The sequence below is a fragment of the Dasypus novemcinctus genome, chromosome 9 (genome assembly GCF_030445035.2).
Source record: "Dasypus novemcinctus isolate mDasNov1 chromosome 9, mDasNov1.1.hap2, whole genome shotgun sequence".
NCBI classification, from domain to species: Eukaryota; Metazoa; Chordata; class Mammalia; order Cingulata; family Dasypodidae; genus Dasypus; species Dasypus novemcinctus.
Window position 1 is genome coordinate 33,468,193 of NC_080681.1, and position 27,717 is coordinate 33,495,909.

Below are 27,717 nucleotides of genomic sequence, written 5' to 3' on the forward strand. Positions count from 1 at the left end.
AGTTCATCCATTGTCTATATAGATTGTGTATATACACGATTTCCATAGTATTTGATAATGTCTAAAGATACAAGTTATACTCAATGGGTGAAATCATTCAAGATAACTCTTAAAAAAAGAAAATAAAGGAAAGATTGAGAGAGAACACAGGGTAATGGAATCTCAGGGACTACTGCTTGATACGTACATGAACATAAACATATGCACACATACGTATATATATACATAAAAATGTAAAGTATTAGAATTTGCAGAGGAGACAGAGAAGTTAGGAGAATCATGGAGTAGTCAGTTGGGTTAAATGCCAGACTATTCAGTGAAGGTAGGGCTGAATAAAATAGCTTTCCATTAATTTTGTTTTTTTTTTAATAAATAGACTTTATTTTTTAGAGCAATTTTAGGTTTACAGACTGAGAATACAGAGTTCCCACATATGAATAATACATTATTATTCACTAAAGTCCATAGTTTACATTAGGGTTCGCTCTTTGTGTTGTTTACTCTTTGTGTGGTTTCTGACAAACGCATCGTGTTGTATATCCACCATTAAAGAATCACACAAAATGATTTTATTGCTCTAAAAATCCCCTGTGCTCCAGCTGTGCATCCCTTGCACTCTACCCTTGAGTCCCTGGCCACTACTCATCTTTTTACTGTCTGTTTGATTTTGTCTTCTCCAGAATGTCATGTAGTTGGAATTATAGTATGTAGCCTTTTCAGATTGGCTTCTTTCACATAGCCATATGCATTTGTTTCCTCTAAGTCTTTTCATGACTTGATACCTCATTTTCTTTTATAACTAAATAATATTCCATTGTGTGGATACATCATAATTTGTTCATCTATTCACCTATTGAAGGGCATTTTGGTTGCTTCTAGTTTTTGGCAATTAAGAATAAAGCTGGGAAGTGGATTTGGCTCAACAGATAGAAACGTCCGCCTACCACATGGGAGGTCCAAGATTGAAACCCAGGGCCTCCTGCCCCGTGTGATGAGCTGGCCCACACGCAGTGCTGATGCGCGCAAGGAGTGCTGTACCACGCAGGGGTGTTCCCCGTGTAGGGGAACCCCATGTGCAAGGAGTGCACCCTGTAAGGAAAGCCGCCTAGCATGAAAAAAGTACAGCCCGCCCAACAAGTGGCACCGCACACACGGAGAGCTGAAGCAGCAAGGCGACGCAACAAAAAGAGACACAGATTCCCGGTACTGCTGACAAGAATATAAGTGGACACAGAAGAACACAGAGAATGGACACAGAGAGCAGACAAGTGGGGGGAGACAAGGGCAGGGAAGGGGAGAGAAATAAATAATTAAAAAAAAAAGTAAGGCTGCTATAAACTTTTGGGTGGGCGTAAGTTTCCAACTCATTTGGGTAAATATCTAGAAATGTGATTGCTGGATCGTATGAGAAGGCTAAGTTTAGCATGGTAAGAAATGGCCAAACTGTCTTCCAAAGTGGCTGTACCATTTTGCTTTCCCACCACATCCTCATCAGTGTTTGGTGTTTTCAGTGTTTCCCATTTTAGCCATTGTACATGTCCATACCACATAACAGGTATTTAGGGGTATCTTGTTTTAATTTGCAATTCCCTAATGACATTTGATGAGTATCTTTTCATAAGCCTATGTGCCATATGTACTTTTTTTTTTTTGGTGAGGTGTCTGTTCAGAGTGACTCCTCATTTTTAAATTGGGTTGTTTGTTTTCTTAATTTTAAGTTTCGAGTTATGTATAAGTCCTTTATCAGTGACAAATATGACACAGTCATGCTCTGTAAGGGAAATGAATTTGAGTTTGATACTAAAAACCCCATGGCAGGCACGTTGTCATCCATTATTTCATTTAATCCAATAGCCTGTAGGGTATATGTAGCTCAAGTGGTTTGAGTGCCCATGTACAAAGGTCCTGGGTTCAAACTCTGGTACTCCCTAAAAACAAACAAATGAACAAAACAGCTCATTGGGGAACAGATGTATTATAACTTGGTGGTTGAACACCTACTTCCTATGTATGAGGTCCTGGGTTCAATCCTTAGTACCTCCTAAAAAAAATTTTTTTTTAAATCATTATTAAAAATAACAAAAACAAAAAAGACAGAAAAATAAAAAATAAGTAAAAAGTAACAAAAAGCAAAAAGAAATTACAAAAATAAAATAACAAAAAAGAAATACAAAAATAACAAAAAAGTACAAACATAAGAACAACAAAATTAAAACTAAAAAACAAAAATTTTAAAAATAAAAAAATTGGAAAAGGCAAATAAAAGAAATTTAAAAATAAGTTTAAAAATTTGACATTATAACCATTTTTAGGTGTACATTAATTTTATTAACAATATTGTGCAACCATCACCACTATTTCCAAAAATTTTTCGTTTCTCTGAACAGAAAACTACCCATCCCCCTCAGGCCCTGGTAACCTGTAATTTACTTTCTGTCTCTGAGAATTTTCCTTTTTTAGGTATTGCATGTAAGTGGAATCATATAAAATTTGTCCTTTCGTGCCCGGGTTATTTTACTTAGCATAATGTTTTCAAGGTTCATCCGTGTTAAAACATGTTTCAGAACTTTATTTTTTCAGCTGAATAATATTCCATTATATACATATGTATATATTATACACAGACAACATACATGTACCACCTTTTGTTTATCCTTTAATCTGTTGATGGACACTTGCAGTCTTCCTACGTTTTGGCTATTGTTAGAATAATACTGCTATGAACATTTATCTTTTGTTTTTGTTGTCTTTTGGTTTAGTGTCAATGTTCTTTATGCATGCTCTGTTTTAAACCCTTAACAGATAGGACTTACAAATATTTTCTCCCATTCTGTAGGTTGTCTTTTCACTTTTTAAATGTCTTTTAATGCACAATGGTTTTTAATTTATGAGAAGTCTAATATATTTTTCATTTTTAGAATCTTTCTTTGTTATTGTATCTAAAATATCATTGCTAAACCCAAGATCACCTAGATTTTCACCTATGTTATCTTCCAGAAATTTTATGATTTTACATTTAGGTCCATGATCGATTTTGAGTTAATTTTTGTGAAATTTATAAGGTCTGTGGTTCTTTTGTTTTTATATATTTTTTTACATGTGGATGTCCATTTGTTCCAGCACCATTTGTTGAAAAAGAGTTTCCGTTTTCCATTGATTTGCCTTTCTCCTTTGTCAAAGATCAGTTAACTATATTTGTATGTTTTATTTCTGGGTTCTCTATTCTAGTCCATTGATCTGTTTGTCTATTTCATAAATACCACACTGTCTTGATTACTGTAGTCAATACTACTGTGATTTTTATATTGTTATTTGATATTTATATTGTTAGTGATTAGAACAGTTTTTATGAAGAGATGAAGAGTTAAGCTAGGTTGCAGAGGGTTGTGGAAAGAAGGGTGAGGTATAGAAGGAAAAATAAATATAATATATTGAATTTAGAATTTATCCCTTGAACAACAGAGAGCAATTAGAAGTTTTAAATTGAAGAAATTACATGATAAAGATGGTGTTTTAGGGTACTCTGGTGCAGCATACACAGTGGATATAAGGTCAAAATGGAAGTCAGAGACTAGTTGCTAACGTTATTATGGAAAATGAAAAGGGGGAAAATGGCAAGGGAAGGACTTTATGTGGAAAAATTTTATTGCACTGTGACAGGCTTCAACACTGAGTATTCAGGTGAGGAGTTTCAGGCCAGTAACAAGGAAGGAAAACAAGGAAGGAAATTTTGGGTTAAAAGATGATCAACCTTTGAAATAAGTTTGCTCTGAGTGTAAAATATTCACATGGAAATAACCAGCAGTCAGTCAGAAACTAGAGCTTTTGAGAGTGGTAATTCTTGTTATCAGAGATCCAGGATCTTCTCCTACTTGAAACTGATGATCATAGAAATAGCCAGAGAATTAAAGGGAGTACTTTTTAGGAGCAGAAGTTCTTAACTTGTGGTATATGGATAGCTTGAAGGAGATCAGAAATTCTATGCAAAGTTTTATTTGTGAGTATAATTTTTGGAGAAGAGTTCGATGACCTTCAGTTGATTCCTAAAGAGTCCATGACCCAAAAATGGTAAGAATATTGCTAGTAAGAGAGAAGCAAGTATTGATCATTAGAGGCATCATTAAACACCAAAACCAGAGAACCACATTAAAGGTAAGATTGGAAGTTACAGAAAAAGGACAGCTTTAATTTTGACAGTAGAAAGAAAGATATGGAGAACTGTTAAATCAGACATAAACCAAAAATATACAGTGTCTTATTTATTGTACCACCAGAAAAACTTGATACTCTTTAGACCCTCTTTAATTTGCAGAGTCATAAATGATCTTCATCATGATGACATCTGAACGAAGAATTGTGTTTTGTAGACGGTATAGATGGTGGAAAATTACATAATACATTTAGAATGATAATTCAGAATGTTAACATAGTATGTTTTGGTATATAAAAAAACCATAAGATGTTTTCCCGAGTAACTTTTATCCAAGGCTTTTAGCTCTTTGTGAATTTAGTTTAAAATTTAGTTTCTAATACTTCTGTAGTTTTTTGTGGTTGATTGGATCAGTTGGCTTACACCAGATCAAGGATTCCATTTTCATGTGCTCTGATTGGCTTTCATCTGTGCTTGGGGCTATCCTAATATAAAGTCTTGGCAAACATATATGAATTACCTTTTGCAGGGCTTCATATTAAGGAGAGAAAGTCCTAGTAGTACCCATACAATAACTATGATCTCAATAAATAAATTATGGCACCTACAGTTTGGGTGTTTTAATTCCAAAAGAGGCAGGGCACTCCTTGCGCGCATCAGCACTGTGCATGGACCAGCTCCACACAGGTCAAGGAGGCCCAGGGTTTGAACCTTGGACCTCCCATGTGGTAGGCAGACACCCTATCCATTGGGCCAAGTCCACTTCCCACATCAAACAAATTTGAAATAATAGACTATTTAATGAAGTCTTTGATAATCGTGAATTGGACTTTTTTTTTTTTCTTTTGTAGAGTAGTTTTTGTATGGAAACCTTTTTAAAAAAGAATTTATTAACTGGTTTTTGTTGGTATTATGTTACAGATAGAATCGGAAAGCAAATTATAAGATTTATTGCTTCCTGTGATTAATTTCTTAGTACAGCATCCATTTTTTTCTGCCTCCAGCAGTTTTCTGTGAATATCTTTAAAGAGATATACTTTTCTAAGAAAATGAATTTTTACTATATTAGAATTTAGGATTTAAGATGGTTCACGTTAATTATGGGTATCTTTGTTTTATTTTCTTTAGGTTACAGTAGAATTTTCAGTACATGTGTAGTTGTCTTCTATAGTTTAACAGTGCTGTTCAGTATAAATATAATGTGAGCTATGTATATGATTTTTAATTTTCTAGTAGTCACATTAAAAAGAATAAAAAGAGATCTGGGAGGGCCAAGATGGCAGCAGAGTAAGGCACTACAAGAGTCGGTATATCCTACAGGGCAGTTAGTAATCACCCAGAGCTATCAAAGCACCTGTTTGGGGACCCCAGGAAGACCAGAAGAGCATCCTGCAACAACCTTGAATAAAGGGAAGAAGGAGACTGCCCATTTGCAGAGAAGATTTGTGAATAGAGCATGCCACCTCATGGAGGCCAGTGCCTATCCTTCATTGTAGGTGCAAGCCGCCTTGGGAGCTATTCTGTGGCTGGAGTTGGAAGCTCCATTTCCCAAAAATAGGGAGGGAGAGACAGTTGGGCACTGACTTCAGCTACTGATTAGTAAATTTGGCTGGCTAAAGTATAATCCTAAGAACAGATAAAATCTGAATCTGTCCAAGTTAGAAAGAGGCCGGTAGTTGCCATTTTAATTCCACCCCTGGCAGGAGGGGAAGTGGGGCTGATTGAAAATCATAGTGCTGTTAGGGACCAGCTTCTTTCCACCAGATTTGATTGCAGCTCTATTATAAGCCCTAGCCACACCTCTGACATGGTAGATGCTGAGGGGACCTGCACCAGCTTCTCTGGGCAGCTGCAGGCACTGTTGGCCAGCATAAACTGAATGGTCAGACAACTGGGACTCCATCCCCATAAACCAATAGGATAGGAGAGAAGCTATGTTTTCTCGGCCTCTCTGGGCAACTGCAGGTGCTTTCAGCCTACAAGAACTAATTGAATGCCTTTGATTCCATCTTCACCCCTCCAACCCCATAGGATAGGAGGGGACTGGTGTTTCCTCAGCCTATCTAGGTAACTGCAGGTGCTTTTGGCCTATACAAATATGACTGTTGGTTGCCTGTGGCTTCACTACCATCAGCAATAGGACAAGAGAGGGACTGTGTTTTCTCAGCCTCTCTGGGTAACTGTAGGTGCTTTCAGCCCACACAGACTGAATAGTTAGACACCTGTAGCTCCACCCCTGCCCCCAAGTAGGATAGGAGGGGAGCCGTTTCCTCAGCCTTTCCAGACAATGGCAGGCACTTTCAGACTGCACATCCTGGACTACTGGGCGCCTATGGATCCATCCTCATTGCCCAACAGGAAGGGACTGATGGTTCCTCAGCCTCCCCAGGCAATGGCAGGTACTCTCAGCCTACAGGGGCTGAACTGTTGGGCATTGGTGGTTCCATTCCCACCCCTAAAAGGGCAGAAGGGACAGTACTCCCTGAGCCTCTCAGGGCAACTGCAGATGCATTTGACCCATACATATTAGATTATTGTTCACTCCAGAGAGTCCATCGCCTCCCCTGGCAGGGAGGAGAGGGGCTGGTGCTACATCAGTCTACCTAGGCAACTGTTCAATTTGGACCTACACAGCATTGATTGCTGCCCACACCTCAGCTCCATCAGTCTCTCTGGGCAACTACAGGTGGTCTTAGCCTGCATGACTTAGATTATTACAGCTGCAGCTCTGTCCCTACCCCGGGCAGCAGAGAGAGGTGGGAGAAGCTTCATCAGTTCCTGGAGCAACACAGTCAGCTTCAGCCTCCACAACTTATAGCACCAACTACATCTTTGGCTCCTGCTATACAACCAGCAAGGGAGAAAGGGCAAGAAAACCCTAAACTAAAGAAACTGCACCCAGAATAAATACATCTAGTAAGCCAGATGCCAAGACACCAACAAAAAATTGTAATCCATACCAAGATACAGGAAGATATGGCCCAGTTAAGGGAACAATTATCGATGACTCCAGATGACAAAAAGGAATTGAGATAACTAATCATAGATGTTAAACCAAATCTCCTTAATAAATTCAATGAGATGGCTAAAGAAAGGATATTAAGAAGGCATTGGGTGAGCACAAAGAAAAATGTGAAAACATACATAAAAAGTAGCAGATCTTATAGGAACAAAAGCCAAAATCAATGAAATTAAATATACACCAGAGCGTATAACAGCAGATGTGAGGAGGCAGAAGGAAGGATGAGTGTGCTTGAAGACCTGGCCTCTGAAAGCAAATATACAAAAGAACAGATGAAAAGAATGGAAAAAGTTGAACAGGGTCTCAGGTAACTAAATGATGGCAAGAGACATGCAAACTTGTTATGGGAGTCCTGGAAGGAGAAAAGAATGGAAAAGAGGCAGAAGGAACATATGAAGAAATAATGGTAGAAAATTTCCCAGCCCTATTGAAGGACATAGATATCCGTGTCCAAGTCTTATCCAAATAAATCCAAATAGACCTACTGCAAGTCACATACTAATTAGAATGTCAAATGCCAGAGACAGAAATCTGTGATCAGTAAGAAAAAAGCAGTGTTTAACATATAAGGGATACCCAATAAGATTAAGTGCTGATTTCTCATCAGAAACCATGGAGGCAAGAAGACAGTGGTATGATATACTTAAGATACAGCAAGAGAAAAGCTGCCAACCAAGAATCTTATATACAACAAGATTGTCTTTCAAAAATGAGGGCAAGTTAAAATATTTAGATAAACAGAAACTGAGAGAGTTTATAACAAAGAGACCAGCTTAGCAAGAACTACTAAAGGGAGTACTACAGACTGAAAAGAAAAGACAGGAGAGAGAGGCTTCAAAGAGAGTCTGGATTATGTCAGTAAAGGTAACCAAAAGTATAAAAAGAGTGGTGAAAATAAAATATGATAGAGGAAACCCAAATCAAAATGGATAAAATAAGAACTGCTTTTACAGTAATAAATGTTACTGGATTAAACTCCCCAATTGAAAGACACAGGCTGGCTGAATGGATAAGAAAATATGAGCCATCTATATGCTCTCTTCAAGAGTCTCACTTTAGACCCAAGGATACCAATAAATTGAAAGTGAAAGCCTGGAAAAAGATATTCCATGGATGCATTAACAACAACAAAATAAGCTGGAGTAACTATGCTTATATTGGATGAAATAGACACTAAGAGCAAAATTGTTATTACAAGGAAGGACATTAAATATTAATAAAAGGGTTAATCCATCAGGAAGAAAAAAACAATCATAAATGTACATGCACCTAACCAGGATAAATGAGGCAAACGCTGGCAAAACTGAAGGGAGAAGTAGATAACTCTAAAATAATAGTTGGAGATGTCAATCCACCACTCTCAGCATTGGATAGAACATGTGGACAGAGGATCAATAAAGAAAGAGATCTTGAATAATATAAATGAACTAAACCTAATAGACATATACAGAACACTGTACCCCAGAACAGCAGCATATACATTTTTCAAGTGCTTATGGATCTTCTTCCAGGACAAACCATATGTTCGGATCACAAAGCAGATCTCTATAAATTCAACAAGATTGAAATGATACAAAGCACTTTCTCTTATCAGAATGGAATAAAGTTGGAAATCAACAAGAGGCAACAAAAGGGAAAATTCACAAATATATGAAAATTAAACAACCCCCTCTTAAATAATCAGCGGGTCAAAGAAGAAATTTCAAGAGAAATCAGTAAATATCTCAAGATGAGTGAAAATGAGGACACAACTTATCAGAATCTATGGGATACAGTGGAGGCAGTTATGAGAGGGAAATTTGTGTCTCACAATGTTTACATTAATTAGAAGGAACTAAAAGCAGTGTCCTAACTACACAACTGGAGGAACTAGAAAAAGAACAGCAAACTAATCCCAGAGCAAGTTGAAGGAATGAATAACAAAGAGCAGAGCAGAAATAAATGGAATTGAAGAAAAAAAACAATTAACAAAATCAAAAGTTGGTTCTTTTAGAAAATTAACAAAATCAGCAAATGCTTAGCTAGACTGACAAAGAAAAAAAGAAGATGCAAATATAGGAAATAACATGAAATCAGGGACATTACTATTGACCCCATGTTAATAGAAGAGATCATAAGAGAATACTATGAACAATTGTACACCAAAAAACTAGAAAATGTAGACAAAATAGAAAAAAATCTAGGAACATATAAACAACCTCTACTGACCCTAGAAGAAATAGAAGACCTCAACAGACCAATCACAAGAGATTGAAACAGTCATTAAAAAACCTCCCCAAAATAAAAGCCTAGGATGAGATGATTTCATCGGTGAGTTCTACCAATCATTCGAACATTGAAAGAAGATTTAATAAGAATATTTCTCAAGATCTTCCAAAAAATATAGCAAGAAGGCATGCTATCAAACTCATCATTGAAGCCAATATCACCCTAATACCAAAGCCAGAAAAAGATATTATAAAAAAAAGAAAATTACAGACCCATTTTCCTAATGAAGACAGACGAAAGAATCCCCAACAAAATACTTACTAATCAAATCAATTAAAATAATTATTCATCTTGCTCAAGTGGGTTTTAAACCAGACATGCAAGAGTGGTCCAACACAAGAAAGTCAATCAGCATAATAGACCACATTAATAAATCTAAGAAGAAAAATCTCATTATCCTATTGATTGTCGCAGAAAAGGCATTTGACAAAAAACAGCATCCTTTCTTGATAAAAATACTACCAAATATGGGAATTAAAGGAAACTTTCTCAACACAATAAAGGCCATGTTTGAAAAACCTACAGCTAACATTGTACTCTGATGAAAGACTGAACGCTTTACTGTAGAGACGAGGGAAAAAACGCCACTTTTTCAGTATAGTGCTTAAAGGTTCTAGCTAGAGCAATTAGGCAATGAAAAATAAAGACATCCAGATTGGAAAAGAAGAAGTAAAACTTTCACTATTTACAGATGATATGCTCCTTTACCTAGTAAGTCCTGAAAAATTTATATTTTTTAAAAGATTTATTTTTCTCCCCTTTTCCCCCCACCCCCGCCCCAGCTGTCTGTTCTCTGTGTCTATTTGCTGCATATTCTTTGTCCCACTTCTGTTGTTGTCAGCGGCACTGTGTTTCTTTTTGTTGCCTCATCTTGTTGTGTCAGCTCTCCCTGTGTGCAGCGCCATTCCTGGGCAGGCTGCACTTTCTTTCACACTGGGCGGCTTTCCTTATGGGTCATACTCCTTGGACGTGGGGCTCCCCTGTGCAGGGACACCCCTGCATGGCATGGCACTCCTTGTGCACATCAGCACTGTGCATGGGCCAGCTCCACACAGGTCAAGGAGGCCCAGGGTTTGAACCGCGGACCTCCCATATGGTAGATGGATGATGCCCTAACCACTGGACCAGGTCTGCTTCCCCTGAAAACTTTAAAACAAAGCTGCTAGAGCTAATAAACTATTTCAGTAGAGTGTCAGGACACAAGAATCAAGATACAAAAATCAGTGGTGTTTCTATACACTAGTAATGCGCCATCTAAGGAGGAAGTCAGGGAAAAAATTCTGTTTACAATAGTGACTAAAAGAATCAAATATTTAGGAATAAACTTAACCAAGGATGTAAAGCACTTGTATTCAGAACACTACACAGGATTGTTAAAAAGATATCAGAAAATAACTAAATAATTGGAAAACATTCCATGCTCAGGGACTGGAAGACTGTATGTCATTAAGATGTCAGTTCTACCCAAATTGATATACAGATTCAGTGCAATCCCGATAAAAATTCCACTAGCATTTTTTTTAACAAATGGAAACCACAATTATCAAATTTATTTGGAAGAGTAAGGGGCCCCAGATTGCCAGAAACATCTTAAAAAGGTAAAGCAAAGTTGAAGGACTCTCACTTCCAGACTTTAAATCCTATCACCTAACTACAATGGTAAAAACATCATGGTACTGGCATAAAGTAGAAACAGAGACAATGGAACTGAATTGATGGTTCAGAAATAGATCCTGACATTTATGGTCAAGTGATTTTTGACAAGCCTGTCAAACCCACCCATCTGGGACAGAACAGTGCATTCAACAAATGGTGCTGGGAGAACTGGATATCCATAGCCAAAAGAAAGAAAGAGGACCCCTGTCTCATATCTTATACAAAAATTAACTCAAGATGTATCAAAGACCTAAATATAGGGAAGCAGACTTGGCCCAGTAGTTAGGGCATCTGTCTACCACATGGGAGGTCCACGGTTAAAACCCTGGGCCTCCTTGACCCGTGTGGAGCTGACCCACACGCAGTGCTGATGCACGCAAGGAGTGCCCTGCCACGCAGTGGTGTCCCTGCATAGGGGAGCCCCATGCGCAAAGAGTATGCCCTGTAAGGAGAGCCGCCCAGCGTCAAAGAAAGTGCAGCCTGCCCAGGAATGGCACCGCACACACGTAGAGCTGACACACAAGATGATGCAACAAAAAGAAACAGATTCCCATGCTGCTGACTACAACAGAAGCGGACAAAGAAGAACACATAGCGAATAGACACAGAAACAGACAACTGGGTGGGGGGGCGGGGGGGGAGAGAAATAAATAAAAATAAATCTTAAATGTAAAAAGAACAGGAAAGCAGACTTGGCTCAACGGATAGAGTGTCCACCACATGGGAGGTCCACCATTCAAACCCAGGGCCTCCTTGACCTGTATGGAGCTGGCCCACGTGCGGTACTGATACACACAAGGAGTGCCGTGCCACACAGGAGTGTCCCCATGTAGGGGACCCCCACGTGCAAGGAGTGCACCCCATAAGGAGAGCCGCCCAGTGCGAAATAAAGTTCAGCCTGCCCAGGAGTGGTGCTGCACACATGGAGAGCTGACGCAGCAAGATGACGGAACAAAAAGAGACACAGATTCCCGGTGCTGCTGACAAGAATAGAAGCGGACACAGAAGAACACACAGCAAATGGACACAGAGAGCAGACAACTGGAGCAGGGGGGCGGTGAGGGGGGGAAGGGAAGGGGAGAGAAAGAAAAATCTTTAAAAAAAAAAAAAAAAGGAACCATTTCCTAGAAGAAAATGTACAAAAGCATATTCAAGACCGCGTGGTTGGTGGTGCATTCTTAAACCTTACCCTGAAAGCACAAGTGATGAAAACAAGCATGGATAAACGGAATCTCATACACTTTTGTGATTCAAAGGACTTCTTCAAGAAGGTGAAAAGGCAGGCCACTCAACAGGAGAAAATATTTGGAAATCATGTATCTGATAAGGGTTTGATTTCCATTCTATATAAAGAGATCGTGCAACTCAACAATAAAAGAGCAAGCAATCCAATTAAGAAATGGACAAAAGATACAATAGACATTTCTCCAAAGAGGAAATACAAATTGCCAAAAAAGCACATGAAAAAATGTTCCCTATCACTAGCTATTAGGGAAATGCGAATCAAAATAACAATGAGGTATCATCTCAAATAATATAGAATGACTTATCATTAAAAAAAAAAAAACAACAGTAAAGGAAGCAGATGTAACTCAAGCGGCTGAGTGCCCGCCCCACATGGGAGATCCCAAGTTTGATTTCCGATGCCTCTAAAAGAAAAAAGAGACAACAAGGAAAAGAAAACAACAACAACAAAACAAGCAGACAACCGCAACAACCAAAACAAGGGTTGGTAACAGAAAACAGTAAGTCCTGTAGAGGATGTGATGAAATAGGGAAACTCCTTCACTATTTGTGGGATTGTAAAATGGTGCAACCTCTGTGGAAGACAGTTTGGCAGTTCCTCAGGAAGCTAAATATAGAACTGCCATATGATCCAGCAATTCCTCTACTAGGAATACATCCAGAAGAACTGAAAGCTGTGACACGAACAGACATCTGCACACCGATGTTCATGGTGACCTTATTCACAATTGCCAAAAGATGGAAACAACCCATGTCCATCAGCCAATGAATGGATAAACAAAATGAAATACACACATACAATGGGGTACTATGCTTCTTTAAGAAGAAATGAAATTGGGACACAAAGAACATGAATGAATCTTGAGGACATTATGCTGAGTGAAGTAAGCCAGAAGTAAAAAGACAGTTATTGCATTGTTACACTAATATGAACTAAATGTGAAGAATAAATGCATGGAGTTTAAACCTGAAGTATAAGTTATTAGGAGATAAGAGGGGGACTGAGAAGGACTGCTGATGCTTATTATATATGTAGACATTTTAATTGACTGTAGAAGTGTAGAAATGGATAGAGTTGATGGTAGTATATTATATAGTAAGTAGTAGCTGGTTTATAAATGGGATTGAGGCTGGAAAAGATAGGCTAGGGATGTAAATGTCAGTTGAAAGAAAGCTAGAGAATAATCGAAGGGCTGAATATCACAGTGAACCCAGAGGTGGATGAGAATTGTGGTTGATGGTACAGATGCAAGAGCTAGAACATATGTACTAGGTCCACTATTGCAGGGTTGTGGAAATGTGGAGAAGTATGGGGAAAAATACAACTGGAGTGGCCTATGGAGTGTGGCTAACAGCAATACTATAATATTCTTGCATCAATGCCAGAGATGTACTGTGTTGATAATGGGGTTGTATGGAAAAAGTTTGCGAAATAGACACTATGGACCATGGTTGGTGGTAATAGTTTGGTGATATTATTTCATAATCTGTAACAAATGTTCCATTACAGTGTGGAGTGTTGGTGAAGGGGTGTTGTATGGGAATTCTATACATGTGCATGATTGTTTTGTTAAGTTCACAATTTCTGTAATAAAAATGTATTTTAAAAAAGAAAAGAAATAGGTGAAATTAACCTCAATAATTTTTTTGGTTAATATTCGAGATATTTCAACATGTAACTAATAGGGATTATTTAGATATTTTACATTCTTTTTTTCATATGAAGTTTTCAAAATCCAGTTTCTATTTTACATTTCTAGTCTGTCTCAGTTTGTACTAACCACATTTCAAATGCTCAGTAGCCACACGTGGCTAACATTGTATAGTTTTAGATCTCTAGAATCAAAACAAATTTTGAATAACTAGATGGATGACTGATAAAAGGAGATTTTTATCCCCTGTGAATTGATTTTTATCAATGTAATCACTAGTTGCCAAAACCCAATAACTTGATGAAAACTGGGATTTTGACTCTTTGGAAAGTTAATTGGAGATATGCTGGGAATGCTGCGTAGGTGGAACATTTACTCTTTGGCTACCTTTATTAACTATGTCATGTAATTGCATTTATTTTTACTATATATATATGTTCATACTTCCATGAAATTCCAATTTATGTCTTTAATTTGTAGCATAAATGCAGTTCCAACTACAATGAAGATTTTGTGCTACAGCTGGAGAAGGAATTGGTCCAAGCCCGACTGAGTGAAGCAGAGTCTCAGTGTGCACTCAAGGAGATGCAGGATAAAGTCCTGGATATAGAAAAGGTAAGAAGAACATAAACACTGTCACTCCCGAATTAGAGGGAATACGTGATATTTGTTAAGTACTTAATTGAATAATTGAGTTGAATTGGTGTTTTTACACTTTAAAAACCTTCCATATCAGTTACCAAGTAAGGAAAGGGAAAAAAATGATAAATTTGCCAATTATTCATTGTTGCTATTACGCTATCCAAGGCCCCATATTTAGGGGCAAAAATGGAGATTAGAGCCCTTTTAGAAGAAAACAACCAGCATCATTCTCATAGGAAGACTATTTAGATGTTGAAGAAGAGAAACTTAGGGGCGGAAATTATCTCTTGTCTTCAAATATTGTAATATCTTCATATGGAAGAGGTAAGATAGAATTAATATACAGACATTTCAGGAAAAATTTCATGTGAGTATAACCATCAAGACTGTCCAAGTTAGAATTTTCCATTTTAGGGTATATAGAATGTTCCCCTTAACCCAAGGTGTACTTACAGAAGCTAGTTTACGTCCTTCATGGATATCAAAGAATATCAAAGGTTAGATAAGTAATAGAAATAAAAAAGCTTTTAGTTTCCTTATAACCTTCTGTGTTCTAAATTACAAACTCTGAATCTCTGTTTTCTCATTATTAAAATGAAAGGCATGCTAGATGGTCTCTCAAGATTTCTTTTAGCTTTAAAATGCTTTGACCTCATGAGTAAGCATTTATGGTCTGGGCTTCTTTTCACCCCTACATAGTATCTAGCTGTTGAATCAAAGCCTTAGATAATAGAAATGACAATAGTCTCAGGTTGTTCCTAACTATGTTCTTAATGAAATGGACAGAGTTTAACTAGAATCAGTAGTAGAATAATTTTTACTCGAAATCTACTTGGTATTTTAATATTGTTTTTGGAAAGTTCCATATTCCATTTGTTGGGGGAAAAGCTAGCAAGAAATTCCTAAAGAATATTTGGTCTGTGGGCTATTTTCAACTTCATGATTTAGATGAAGAATCTGGGTCTTTCAGTCAGTAACATTTTGAATATTTGGTAGAAATGAAGAAGTGTCCCTGATCTTTTAAAGTATTACATTTCTGATTTTCAATTGAGAAAATGTTTAAAATCCATCATAAGAATGTGTAGTTAGCAAAAATAAGTTTATTCTGTCATCCCTCTATGTCAGTCTTCATGTCTACCACAAAATATTTTAGAGATAGAGTATTTCATAGAAGTAAGCCTAGAAATTGCAATAGTACCTCAGTTTATCTGAAGAGCTTTTTCTAGGACCTAAGTTTGGATCTCTTGGCCACTCCCCAGAGCAGTTTAATACCCAGTTATATTATTGATTTAAGTCTTGTGCCTGTTAAATATTTAGATCACCTCTGTATTCTTGTTTGTTGATATAGTGACTAATGCACAGGTAATTGATACCCTATTACAAAGTGACATGCTAATAAAATACAACAAAAGTAGATTTTTTTGACTATTCTTTTTCATAAATGTAAAGTATAATTGATTTTATGCTTTATTTGGAGCCCTAATTAGAGTTTAATAGGTGTATTGTCCTATTGAAAAATAGTTTTAATCCTGTTGCTCCATAACTCTGTGATTTTATTAACAAAGAAGAGTTGGACTTTCTGTGTTCTCAAAATTAAATGTAAATATCCTTGCACATTGCTGGTAGGAATGTAAAATGGTGCAGCTGCTTTGTAAAACAGTTCAGCAGTTTCTTGAAAGTTAAATGTAGAGTTACCATGTGACCTAGCAATTTTATTTTTAGGTATATACTCAAGAAAATTGAAAATACATAGCCACACAAAAACTTACGTATGACATTCATGGCATTATTCATAATAACCCAAAAGTGGAAACAATCCAAATTTCTATCATCTAATGAATGGATAAATAAAATGTGATATATCCATACTGTGGAGTATAATTTGGCAATAAACAGGAATGACGTACTGTTACATGCCACAACATGGATGAACCACATATTGTATGATTTCATTTATATGAAATACCTAGAATACACAAATCCATAGAGACAGATAGTAACTCAGTGATTGTCTGGTGGAGGGGTGGGAATGACGTCAATGATAATGTGTACGAGGTTTCTTTTTGGGTGCTGAAAATATTTTGAAACTAGATAATGTTGATGGTTGCACAACCCTGTGAGTATACTAAAAAAGCACTGACTTATATACTTTAAAAGAGTAAATTTTATGATATGTGTATTATATGTCAATAAAGCAGTTATGAAAATTAAGTATAATTATGTATGGGACAAAATAACTCCTTATTATATAGCCTGTATTTTATTTTATTTCTTAACAATCCCAAATTAAGTTTTCTCTTGCTTTAGAGGAACAACTCCCTACCTGATGAGAATAACATTGCAAGGCTCCAGGAAGAACTCATTGCTGTGAAACTGAGAGAAGCAGAAGCTATTATGGGTTTGAAAGAACTTAGACAGCAAGTCAAGGATTTAGAGGAACACTGGCAGGTATATCAATGTATTTTGTGTGCTTTTTAAATTGAGTAACAGAATATCCAATTTGCCAGAGTTTAAGTAGCTGATTACTAACATTAAGATATGTGTTTAAAGAGAGAAAGAACCTGCTTAAGGTACAAAACTGAACACATTTATAAATTGAAAGTACATTTAAAGTATTTCTCCCTTCTTAGTTCTTATAATGAAATAAAATATAAAATAGAAATCAGGTCATATTTTTGTTACAACATTGTAAAATTATAGCAACTTTTCCTAAGAATTGAATGAAAACATTCCTTTTATATAGTATGTATTTCTTAATAGTCATACTTTATTGTTGATCGTTGTGAAACATTAGAGAGTAACATCCTTATAAATTTTTCTATAAGTTTGTAACTTCTTTTAAAAATTACTGTGTCACAGAATAAATCAGACATTTAGCTGGTTACATGCACACAAATTTCCTCACATAACAGGGAAACTGGTGACAAGGAACAAAAGAAAAAAAAAACAGGACTTACAAGAGAAGAGGGAAGGAAAAAAACAACACTCCACATAGTTTGAAAATAGTGGTCTTGTTTTGAATTTTAGGTGACATTTAGCATAGTATGAAATTAGTCCTTGACATGGCCATGAAATTTTTATTGTATTTTGCAAAACTATCAGGCCTCAATGAGTTTGAAATTTAAAAACAAAACAAAACCTGTTCCTTAACTAAAAATATTTTGAGAAATGCTATTGGTAATCTCTATATTCCTTCTCTAACAATTCTTCCACTGGGGAGGATTTCACTAAAGATAATGTGGTTAAACTCTCTTATACTAAGTTAGAGTAAAAACCATGTTTTTTACATTGGAGAAGAGAGAAAAATTGAAATGCCTTGGAGTTTATATCCCAGCTCTTTGACTTATTGGCTGTGACCTTTATGAAGTTATTTAATCACCTTGTCTCCATATTCTTACAAGTAAAATTAAGTGCTTAACTCTTAAGATCTTCTGGGTATTTAATAAAATAATGGGTAGAAAGTGCTTGTTATAGTATTGGGATCAGGGTAAGTGCTCAGTAAAGTAAGCTTATTTTGATGCTGAGAATACTTTGTTGCAGTATACTTTTTTGTTTTAGCGCCACTTAGCTCGTACTACTGGGAGGTGGAAAGACCCACCTAAGAAAAATGCAGTGAATGAGTTACAAGATGAACTGATGACCATTCGACTCAGAGAAGCTGAAACACAGGCAGAAATAAAAGAAATAAAACAAAGGATGATGGAGATGGAAACTCAGGTATGATGGGAAAACCATTAGCTTTAAATTTAAACGCTAAAAAATATTGTTAGACCACACAGGTTGTATCATCCCTCGGATAGATATGTTGAACTGTAAGCTGCAATTTTCTAGCCTGAATGAAGAGGGCTAAAATTTGTGTTCTTTGCTTTCAGAAATTTTAGTCTATTCTTTGACCCAGTCAACAAAATTTAAGCAGGTCACAAAATTCAATTTGACTTTTATTAGATAAAATTCATAGAGTAGCCTTTTTAATACAATTCGAGTAGGAACATTCATGTAAAATTTCTCAACCTCAGCATTTTTAACATTTTGGACTGGATAATTCCTTGTCCTATGCGTTGTAGGATGTTTAGTAGCATCCCTAGTGTCTACCCACTAGAGGCCAGTAGCATCCCCCACACCTAGTTGTAACAACCAAAAATACTTCCCGATATTTCCAAGTGTTCCATGGGGGGCACGTAGGGGGGGACAAAATCACCCCTGATTGAGAACCACTGATGTGGGATATAATATGAATGCTGCATCTTGAAGTTGTGTTATGTGGTGACCCTTAGTATTCAGTTCCAGAATTGCACTTCTTTCTTCTTAAGTCCCTGTTTCTCTAATAAATCTTATTTTAAATATACTTGACTTAAGATGTGGAAAGGCCTTTTTGTGAAACCTACTTGCATTTAAAAGCATATTTGGTTTTTATTTGGTACTTATGTGTGGACCATATTCCACATATTCTTTGAAAGTTATTTGGTTTTCAAAATATTTATTCAGTCAGTAGGGGGCATAGGTAATTCATTTATCATTTTGTATACCTGTGTCCAAAATGATCATCCTAATTCGAACATAATCACATGAATATGATTCCTTTACAATAAACATATCTGGTTTTACATTGTTCAAAGTTGTTTCCTTGTATTTTCTGGTATAATTAAAAATAACATGAGACAGTATCTTGCTTGATTTTTAAAGAGACACTTTAAGATTGTGGAGAGTAGAAGAGTAGATTTTAGAATGTGATGGTATTGATATTAAAAATATAAATACAGCTCTTAAGCCTGTGTTCACTGTTTATTTCAGAGTGAATAGAGGTTGATTCAACAAACATGTTTTTAAAAATATACTTGAATGTACTTTTATTGACTTGAAAACAATGTTAAAGCACAAGTTTCATCTAGTGAGCTGCAAAACCAGTATCTTGTGCAGTTTCAAAAACTGAATGAAATACCTGCTTCAGTCACTTCTGTGTTCTTGTATTGACTTGAAAAGAATGGTAAAACACAAGTTTCGTCTATGAAGCTGTAAAAACAGTATCTTGCTTAGTTTCAAAAACTGAATGAAATACACGCTTCATTCATTTGTAAAACATGGTTTTGAGACCTTGCAAAATGCAAAGCACTGTCTCAGCCATTAGAGGGCTTACGCTTGAGAGGTTAGCTGTGCAAAAACTATATTTAATATAATGCAGAAATCTCTTTAGAGATTTAGATAGAAATAGAAGAGGAGGAAAAAATGAATTGCAACTTGATGGTTTGAGGAAAGACTTTTGAAGGAAATTGTACTTTGAATCATGCCTAAGAAATGAGTGTGATTTTGAATTGATTTTCATACAAGGGTGACAGTAAAGTAGCAATTCTTAAATCCAGATGATAGTCCATGGGACAGATGATAATCCATGAAGTTTTCTCATTGCAAAATAAAAACATTGCCATGTAATGGTGGTGGTATATCAGTCATCCTAAAAGTATTATATAAAACACCCATGTATCTAGCATCTAGAAAATATGGAATTTGTCCATTTTGTTATATGTAGCTCCAGTTCCTTCCTTTTAAGGACTTTTTAGAAAATTCAATCTATTGAGTATACCTCAGTTTATTAGGCCACTCTCCTCTTGTATACGGTTTTTTGTTGTTTTCCTTAATTGCTACTCTAAACCATGCTGCTCTGAACTTTCTTGCACATGTTTCCTTGTGTATGTCTTCAAGAGTTTCTCAAGTATGGGGGTTCTTATCTCTTTTTTTGTGCCTTAAACCCCTTCAGCTGTCTGACGCCTATGGACCCTTTATCATCATAATAGTTTTTTCATGCATAAAATAAAATAACATATGATTGCAAAGCAAACCATTATATTGAAATATAGTTATAAAAATACTGAAAAAATTTTGTGGTATAAAACCATATACACAGAAACAAACAACAGAAGCCTATTGCTGGCTTCAGGTTTAACAATTTAGATATTTTGTACATATATTTATTAAAAATGTATTTGGGTTGTACCACAGTTTCCTTTTTGGGGATATTCTTACCTGGTTATGGGACCAACATTAAACTAACATTTTTGAAAGAGTAGGGTTATAGTTTATCCTTTTGTGTTCTAGGAAATTTTATGTAAGATTGTAATTAATAGTTACTTTAATATTTGCTAGAATTTATACACTGAACAGTCATGTATGTTATTTTGTGGGAATGGTAACTGTTGATTCTACTTGAAGGGTTATATATCTTTTTAGGTTTCCTGTGTCTTCATGAATTCTGTTTTGATAATATATATTTTCCAAAGAAATTTTCCGTTTCATCTAAACTTTCAAATATCATAAAATTGTTCAGTGTATTCTTTTTTAAAAAATTATCAGTTAAATGTTTTCCAAAAAAAAGATGGCTGAAAAAAAAAAAACAGCTCTAAGAGGTACCTGAAGTTACAACATATAGGTAGCTGCAGATCAATGTTCAGGTCCATAGTCGTGGTATTCAGAAATTCTTCTTAGCCTCAAGTGTGGCATGCAACAATCTTGGGAAGAAAAATGAATTGGCCAAGAAGACAGATGAATAGAAGCAGATGGAGAGAATTAGTTTGATGTTGATAACCTTATCTCAGTTTAATACTTACATTTTTAATTTCTGAGCAATAAAGTCTGTTTTCTTAAAAAAAAAAAAATGATCAGGAAACCTGTGTAGCTCAGTGTTTGAGCACCAACTTCCCACATACAAGGTCCTGAATTCAATGCCCGGTCCCAGTACCTCCAAAAAACCTATCCCCACTAATTCTGTATTTATGTCCCCTTTTTTTTTTCCCACTTTCAGTAGTATTTATTTGTGCTTTTTTTTCTTTGAAAAGTCTTATAGGAAGTTTGCCAATTAATCTTTTTAAAGACTGGGTTTTAAATTTTTGTTGATTTTCCTTGTTTATACTATTGTTTTCTATATATTATAATTTAGTTATCTTTTTATCTTTATTATATCCTTATACATTGTTAAGGTTTAATCTTTTTCTTTTTTTTTCTTGAATTCCTTATTATGTCTTTTCTAATATAAGACTTTTTCCCTTATTTTTCAGTTCCGTATATTTTAGCTTTCTTTATGATTGCTTCTTTGACCCAAGAGTTGTTTAAAGATGTCTTTTATATTGCCAAATATGTACGTTTCTAATTCACCATTATTGACCTATAAATTAATTGCATTATGGTCAAAGAGTGTGGTTTGTTGAGTCTTAGATAAAGCTTCTTACTTGACTATTTGAAACTTCTATATCCTTTCTAATTTTTTTGTGTTGCCTGATCTGTCAGTTACTAAGTTGTATTAATATCTTTTCTTTTTTAAGATTTATTTATTCCCCCCCCCGCCGCCCTTCACTGTGTTCTTCTATGACCGCTTCTATCCTTATCAGCAGCACTGGGAATCTGTGTTTCCTTTTGTTGCGTCATCTTGTTGTGTCAGCTCTCCATGTGTGCGGCGCCATCCTTGGCCAGGCTGCACTTTCTTTTGCGCTGGGCAGCTCTCTTTAGGGGGCGCATTCCTTGTGCATGGGGCTCCCCTACACGGGGGACACCCCTGCGTGGCAGGGCACTCCTTGCGCGCATCAGCACTGCGCATGGGCCAGCTCCACATGGGTCAAGGAGGCCCGGGGTTTGAACCGCGGACCTCCCATGTGGAAGGCAGACGCCCTATCCATTGGGCCAAGTCTGCTTCTCTAATATCTCTTAATGTGATTGACAATTTATTCATTTCTCGTTGGAATTCTGGTAATTATTTTTGTCCCAATATATTATGAGTCACCCTTTTGGGGGGGGCGGGTGTATATAAATGTATAATTACTATATTTTCTTGTGAATATTATCATTGTATATTATCATTATTGTTAATGGTGCTTTTTTATATAGTCTATTTTGTCTTAATACAATTCTCCAGGCTGTTTCTTGCTTAATGTTTGCCTTATATATTGGTTTCCATTCTTTTACTTTCAGTCTAACAGTATGCTTATTTCTCTGATAAACAACATATAGGTGGATATTTTTAAAAATCCAAACTGAAGGTTGTTAATCCTTAAATTGTCAGAGTTTCTGTTTGGGATGATAGTAAAGTTTTGGTAATGTGGTGGTGATAGCACAATAGTGTGAATGTAATTAACAGCATTGAATTATATATTTGAATGTGGTTAAAAGGGGAATTTTAGATTGTATATATGTAGTAGAATAAAAAAAAAAAATCCATGGAACAGTACAGTACAGTGAACCCTAAGGTAAACCATGGACTGTATAGTTAATAATACAGTTATAAAAATGTGCTATCATCAGCTGTAACAAATGTGCCACACTATTGCAAGGTGTTAATAATAGGAGGGGATGTGGAAACCCTGTACTTTATGCATGATTTTTCTGTAACCCACAACTTCTTATTTTTAAAAAAAATCCAATTTGACAGATGCTTGCACAACTCTGTGAATACACTAAAACCAATGCACTGTACACTTTAAATGGTTGAATTTTATGTTGTGAAATATATCTCAATAAATTATTTTTAAAATCCAGTCTCCCGGTCTCTTAGCTGCCCTGTTCCTTGTTTGTGACTGTGATATGTTTGGATTAATACCTACCACTTGGCTAATTTTTTCCATCTGTTCTTTATGTCTTTTATCTTTTTCTACCTTTCTCTTGGATTTATCAGATATTTATTATGATTCCACTTTATCTCCACGATTGACCTATTTATTTATACCTTTTTTTAATATGTTGGTGGTGGTTCTGGGTTTTATAATATACTTCTTTAATCAAGGCCTACCTTCAAATTATATTATACCACTTTATGTGTAGTATAAGATCCTTACAGTAGTTTATTCCCAATCTCCCCCACTTCCTTTGTGCTATTCTTGCACACATTTTACTTTTGTATAGGTGACAAACATATAGTACATTGCTTTAAACAAAATAAAAATAGAAAATAAGGAAAAATGAATTTTATTTTACCTTCAGTTTTTCCATTTCAGCACTTGTTATTTCTTTGCATAGATCCATGTTTAAGTTCTTTGCTCGACTTTTTTTTTTCAAAGATTTATTTTATTTATTTCTCTCCCCTTCCCCCCATTGTCTGCTCTCTGTATCCATTCACTGTATGTTCTTCTGCATCTGCTTGCATTATCTGGAGGCACTGGGAAACAGTCTCTTTTTTGTTGAGTCATCTTGCTGCTTCAGCTCTCCGTGTGTGCAGCGCCACTCCTGGGTCGGCTACACTTTTTTCTTTTCACTCTTGGGTGGCTCTCCTTGCAGGGCGCACTCCTTCCGTGTGGGGCTCCCGTACGTGGGGGCAGTCCTGCGTGGCAGGGCACTCCTTGCACGTGGGAGCACTGCACGAGGGCCAGCTTACCACATGGGTCATGAGGCCCTGGGGATTGAACCCTGGACCTCCATATGGTAGACGGACACTGTCATTTGAGATCCGTTTCCCATTCCTCAGCTTTTTTGAGTCTACTGATACGTTGAAGACATCTCCACATCTGATACTGTTTCATTTCTATCATTTCTGTTTGATTCTTTTTTGTATTTTTCATTTCTTTGCTGATATTACCTATCTGATCTTACATGTTTTTAACCTTTCCCTTAGAGCCTTTAGCATATTAATCATGGTTATTTTAAATTCCCTGTCAAATAATTTCAATATCTGTGTCATATACAAAGCTGGTCCTATTAATTGCTTTCTCTCTTAGTAGTGGTTTTTTCCCTTGCCTTTTCCTATGCTTTGTAATTTATTGTAAACTGTACACATTGTGTAAGGTAAAGCCTAAGATGAATAGTTGTTATGCCTAGAGATGGTCACTCCTTTCCTTATGCTAGGCCTTCAGTGTAGGGGTTTAAAAAGTCAGGAGTTGGGCTGGCTTTTTGGTTTGTTATTTCTGTGGTTGCCAGTGCGCCATGGGCTCCAAATTTTTCTACTATATCTTATTTTTAGAAATGGAGTCTGATTTGCCTGAAGATTTTTCACAAGGTTAGGTCTTTCCTTTGCATGGCACTTCAGGGAATGTATCTCCAGTAGTTATTCCACTGTTACTAGTTATTGTCCTGCTCCTCCACTTAGATACAATGGCTTTTCACCAGTACCCCAAGGGCAGCTGTGTTTTTTGGCCCGCTCCCTGCAGATGAAAGCTTTTGTTCTCTAGAGGAGACAGCAAGGTTTGATGCCCGCCAGTAGTAACTGCCATACGCCTTTCCTCAGGCCTGCATCATAAGTGTTGTTTTCTCAGGACTTATACCAATCTTTTCATGCACATGTTGGAGTACATGAAGGAAAAGTGTGCAATAATTTATAAACTTTCCTATATCTGTGGTCCCCTCAGACTCCACACTCTTCAGCCCACAAGTTATATAGCCCACACTTGGCCTCTACCAATTCAATATTTATTCCAACTGAATTACTCTTAACAGCATCTGACTGCATCTGCCCTAGTGAGCAGGTGCTCACACCTCATCCCATCTACCCTAAGAGGCTCATGTCTCTCCTTGGAGTTTGGCCTAGTTAGTTGTCCTGTGACCTCAGCTCTCTGGTTTCAACAAAAGCCATGAACTTAGAATTTGTCTTTTTTTTTTTTTTTTTTTTTTAATTGAAAGGGTAGGAGTGATGCCCTTTCTAATTTTCTCCTTCCCTGAACAGAAGTCTAAAGTCATGATTATGTATTTGGAATTATTTTCTTTTGTACTTTCTGTTTCTCTGGGGTTTTCCTGTGTTATTTCCTATTTTCCTGCTTTTTATTGGATTGATTGATTTTCTTTCCCTTTCTACCTTCTTGACTTTTATAATTCTATTTATTTCCTGTTACACTTTTACCTAGAAAATAAAACAGGTAGACTAAACAAGGTCTGAAGTTATTATCTCCATTTTCCTTCCAAAGAGTACAAAGACCTTGGAAGAGCTTCATGTGTCTTCTTCCATCTTCCAAGTTATTATTGTACATCTTTTAGTAGATATTATTTTTTTTTTCATGAAATCACTGCTCATTTTGATTTGTCCCCATTTGCCAACTTTTTTTTCCTCCATTTTTTTGACAATTTCTTTCTGATTTCAATCCTGAGTTGTATACTCTCTCACTTAATTGTCTTAAACTAAATTTACTTTTCTCCCACTCTGGCATGATAGCTTAGCAGAGTGTAGATTGTTGGATGAAGTTTATTTTTTTTAAGCACTATGAATTTTTGCTGTTAAGAAGCTTGCTGAAATAATCTTGTCTTTCCCTTGGATTTGCCCTCTGTTCTTTAGTATTCTAAGTTTTGTAGTATATCTCTATGAGGCTTTATTTGTTTTTATCCTGTTTGGGACTAGCTATACTTCCTAAACAGTAGATTCCTAGGTTTTTGTTTGTTTTTCAGTAGTGAAAAATTCTCAACCATTATCTTTTAAATCAGGGGTTCTTAATCTTTTTTGTTCCATGCACCCCTTTGCTATTCAGGTGAAAGCCATGGACCCCTTGCTAAGTCGACACTATTCTGTGTATTATTTAATAAATATATCACACCCATACCAACACGTCCCCACAAGAATAATTTTTTTTTAATTTCAATTCAAGCTCATGGACCCCTTGTTAAGAACCCTGTCTTAGACAATTGTATCTAACATTTCTCTCCTGCCCCCGCCATTTTATCCTACAACCCGTATTAGGTGGCTATTCTCTTTCTTCAGTGTATCTAAGTTCCTATTTTAAACCTTTCCTTGAGTTTTTAATATTCATAGCTATATTATTAACTTCTAGAAATTTTTATTCTTTTCAAATTTGCTGAATTTTTTTTTTTTTTTAAGATTTATTTATTTAATACCCCTCGCCCTCCCAGTTGTCTGTTCTCTGTGTCTATTTGCTGCGTCTTGTTTCTTTGTCCGCTTCTGTTGTCGTCAGCGGACGGGAAGTGTGGACGGCGCCATTCCTGGGCAGGCTGCACTTTCTTTCGCGCTGGGCGGCTCTCCTTACAGGCGCACTCCTTGCGCGTGGGGCTCCCCTACGCGGGGGACACCCCTGCGTGGGGTGGCACTCCTTGCGCGCATCAGCACTGCGCATGGACCAGCTCCACACGGGTCAAGGAGGCCTGGGGTTTGAACCGCGGACCTCCCATGTGGTAGACGGACGCCCTAACCACTGGGCCAAGTCCGTTTCCCTGCTGAATCTTTTTTTGACTCTCACTAATCTTTGCTCATATTTTTGCTTCCTCCTTTTTTTGTCTTTAATAATTGCAATATACTTGTTTTATGTCAGTTTGTTATCTAGTGTTTTTAAAACCCTATTCATGCTGTCTCTCTTGTCTACCGATTCTCAGTCATAGTGAATTCTCGCATTTTATGTTTGAATGCTTTGTAGTTTTGGATCATATTCTTGTGTTCAGGCATCCAGGGGTTTCATCTATGGGAATTCCGTTACAGCCTATGTCAAAGTATGCCCCTCTGTAGTATAGTGATTTGTTTTAATGGTGGGAGGTAAGAGTAAAAAAGAGGTTATGGTTCATTGGATCATTTCGAATATTGTATGAAGATTTATTCTTAATTCTATAGACTGGTGGTATTCATTAAATAAAAGTGAGAAAGAGTAGTATGTAATGTGGGAAGCTCTGGACAAAGTTGAATAATGTGGTGAAAAGATAGTATTAGAAAGAAGGAGGCATTTCTTTTGTGAGTCAAGAAGATAGTAAAAGTAAGGACAAAGAAATTTAGTTATGGTAGAAAGTTTTAGAGCTTAAAGCTATCAGATGATACAAATGTCTTCTTAAAACTGGAGGCACAGTCATTTTCCGGAGTGATATTGAGTAGGGATGATAATAGTAACAACTAAACAAATAAACAGTCTGTTACGTTCTAGTCATTGTGTGAACTCCTTTCACTTTTCTCATATAATCCTCCTGTCTTGAAAGGCAACGAGTAATATCTCCCTTTTATTAGTGAACTGTTGTTTGGTAGGATTAATTTACTTGGGCAAGCATGGATAGCTATTAAATGAGAGGCCAGATTTTACCTGTCTTTGGTTATGAAAGTCCCTACTGTTTGTTTCAGGTCCCCAATGAAGTAATACAGGGTCCAGAGAATTCAGACTGTGTCTAGTCAGAATGGGAAAACTTGTGATGGGAAA

General features: G+C 36.4%; 1 protein-coding gene across 11 annotated transcripts in view; it reads left to right on the forward strand.

The window, feature by feature from the left end:
• Positions 1 to 27,717, forward strand: part of EVI5 (ecotropic viral integration site 5) — a 254,969-nt gene that overhangs the window by 134,571 nt on the left and 92,681 nt on the right. For all 11 annotated transcript variants that reach the window (XM_071217250.1, XM_071217256.1, XM_071217252.1 and 8 more), the window contains 3 exons: positions 14,474 to 14,608; positions 16,943 to 17,083; positions 18,194 to 18,352. In XM_071217250.1, the coding sequence (XP_071073351.1) occupies positions 14,474 to 14,608; positions 16,943 to 17,083; positions 18,194 to 18,352 (435 nt within the window). The remainder of the gene's footprint in view (positions 1 to 14,473; positions 14,609 to 16,942; positions 17,084 to 18,193; positions 18,353 to 27,717) is intronic.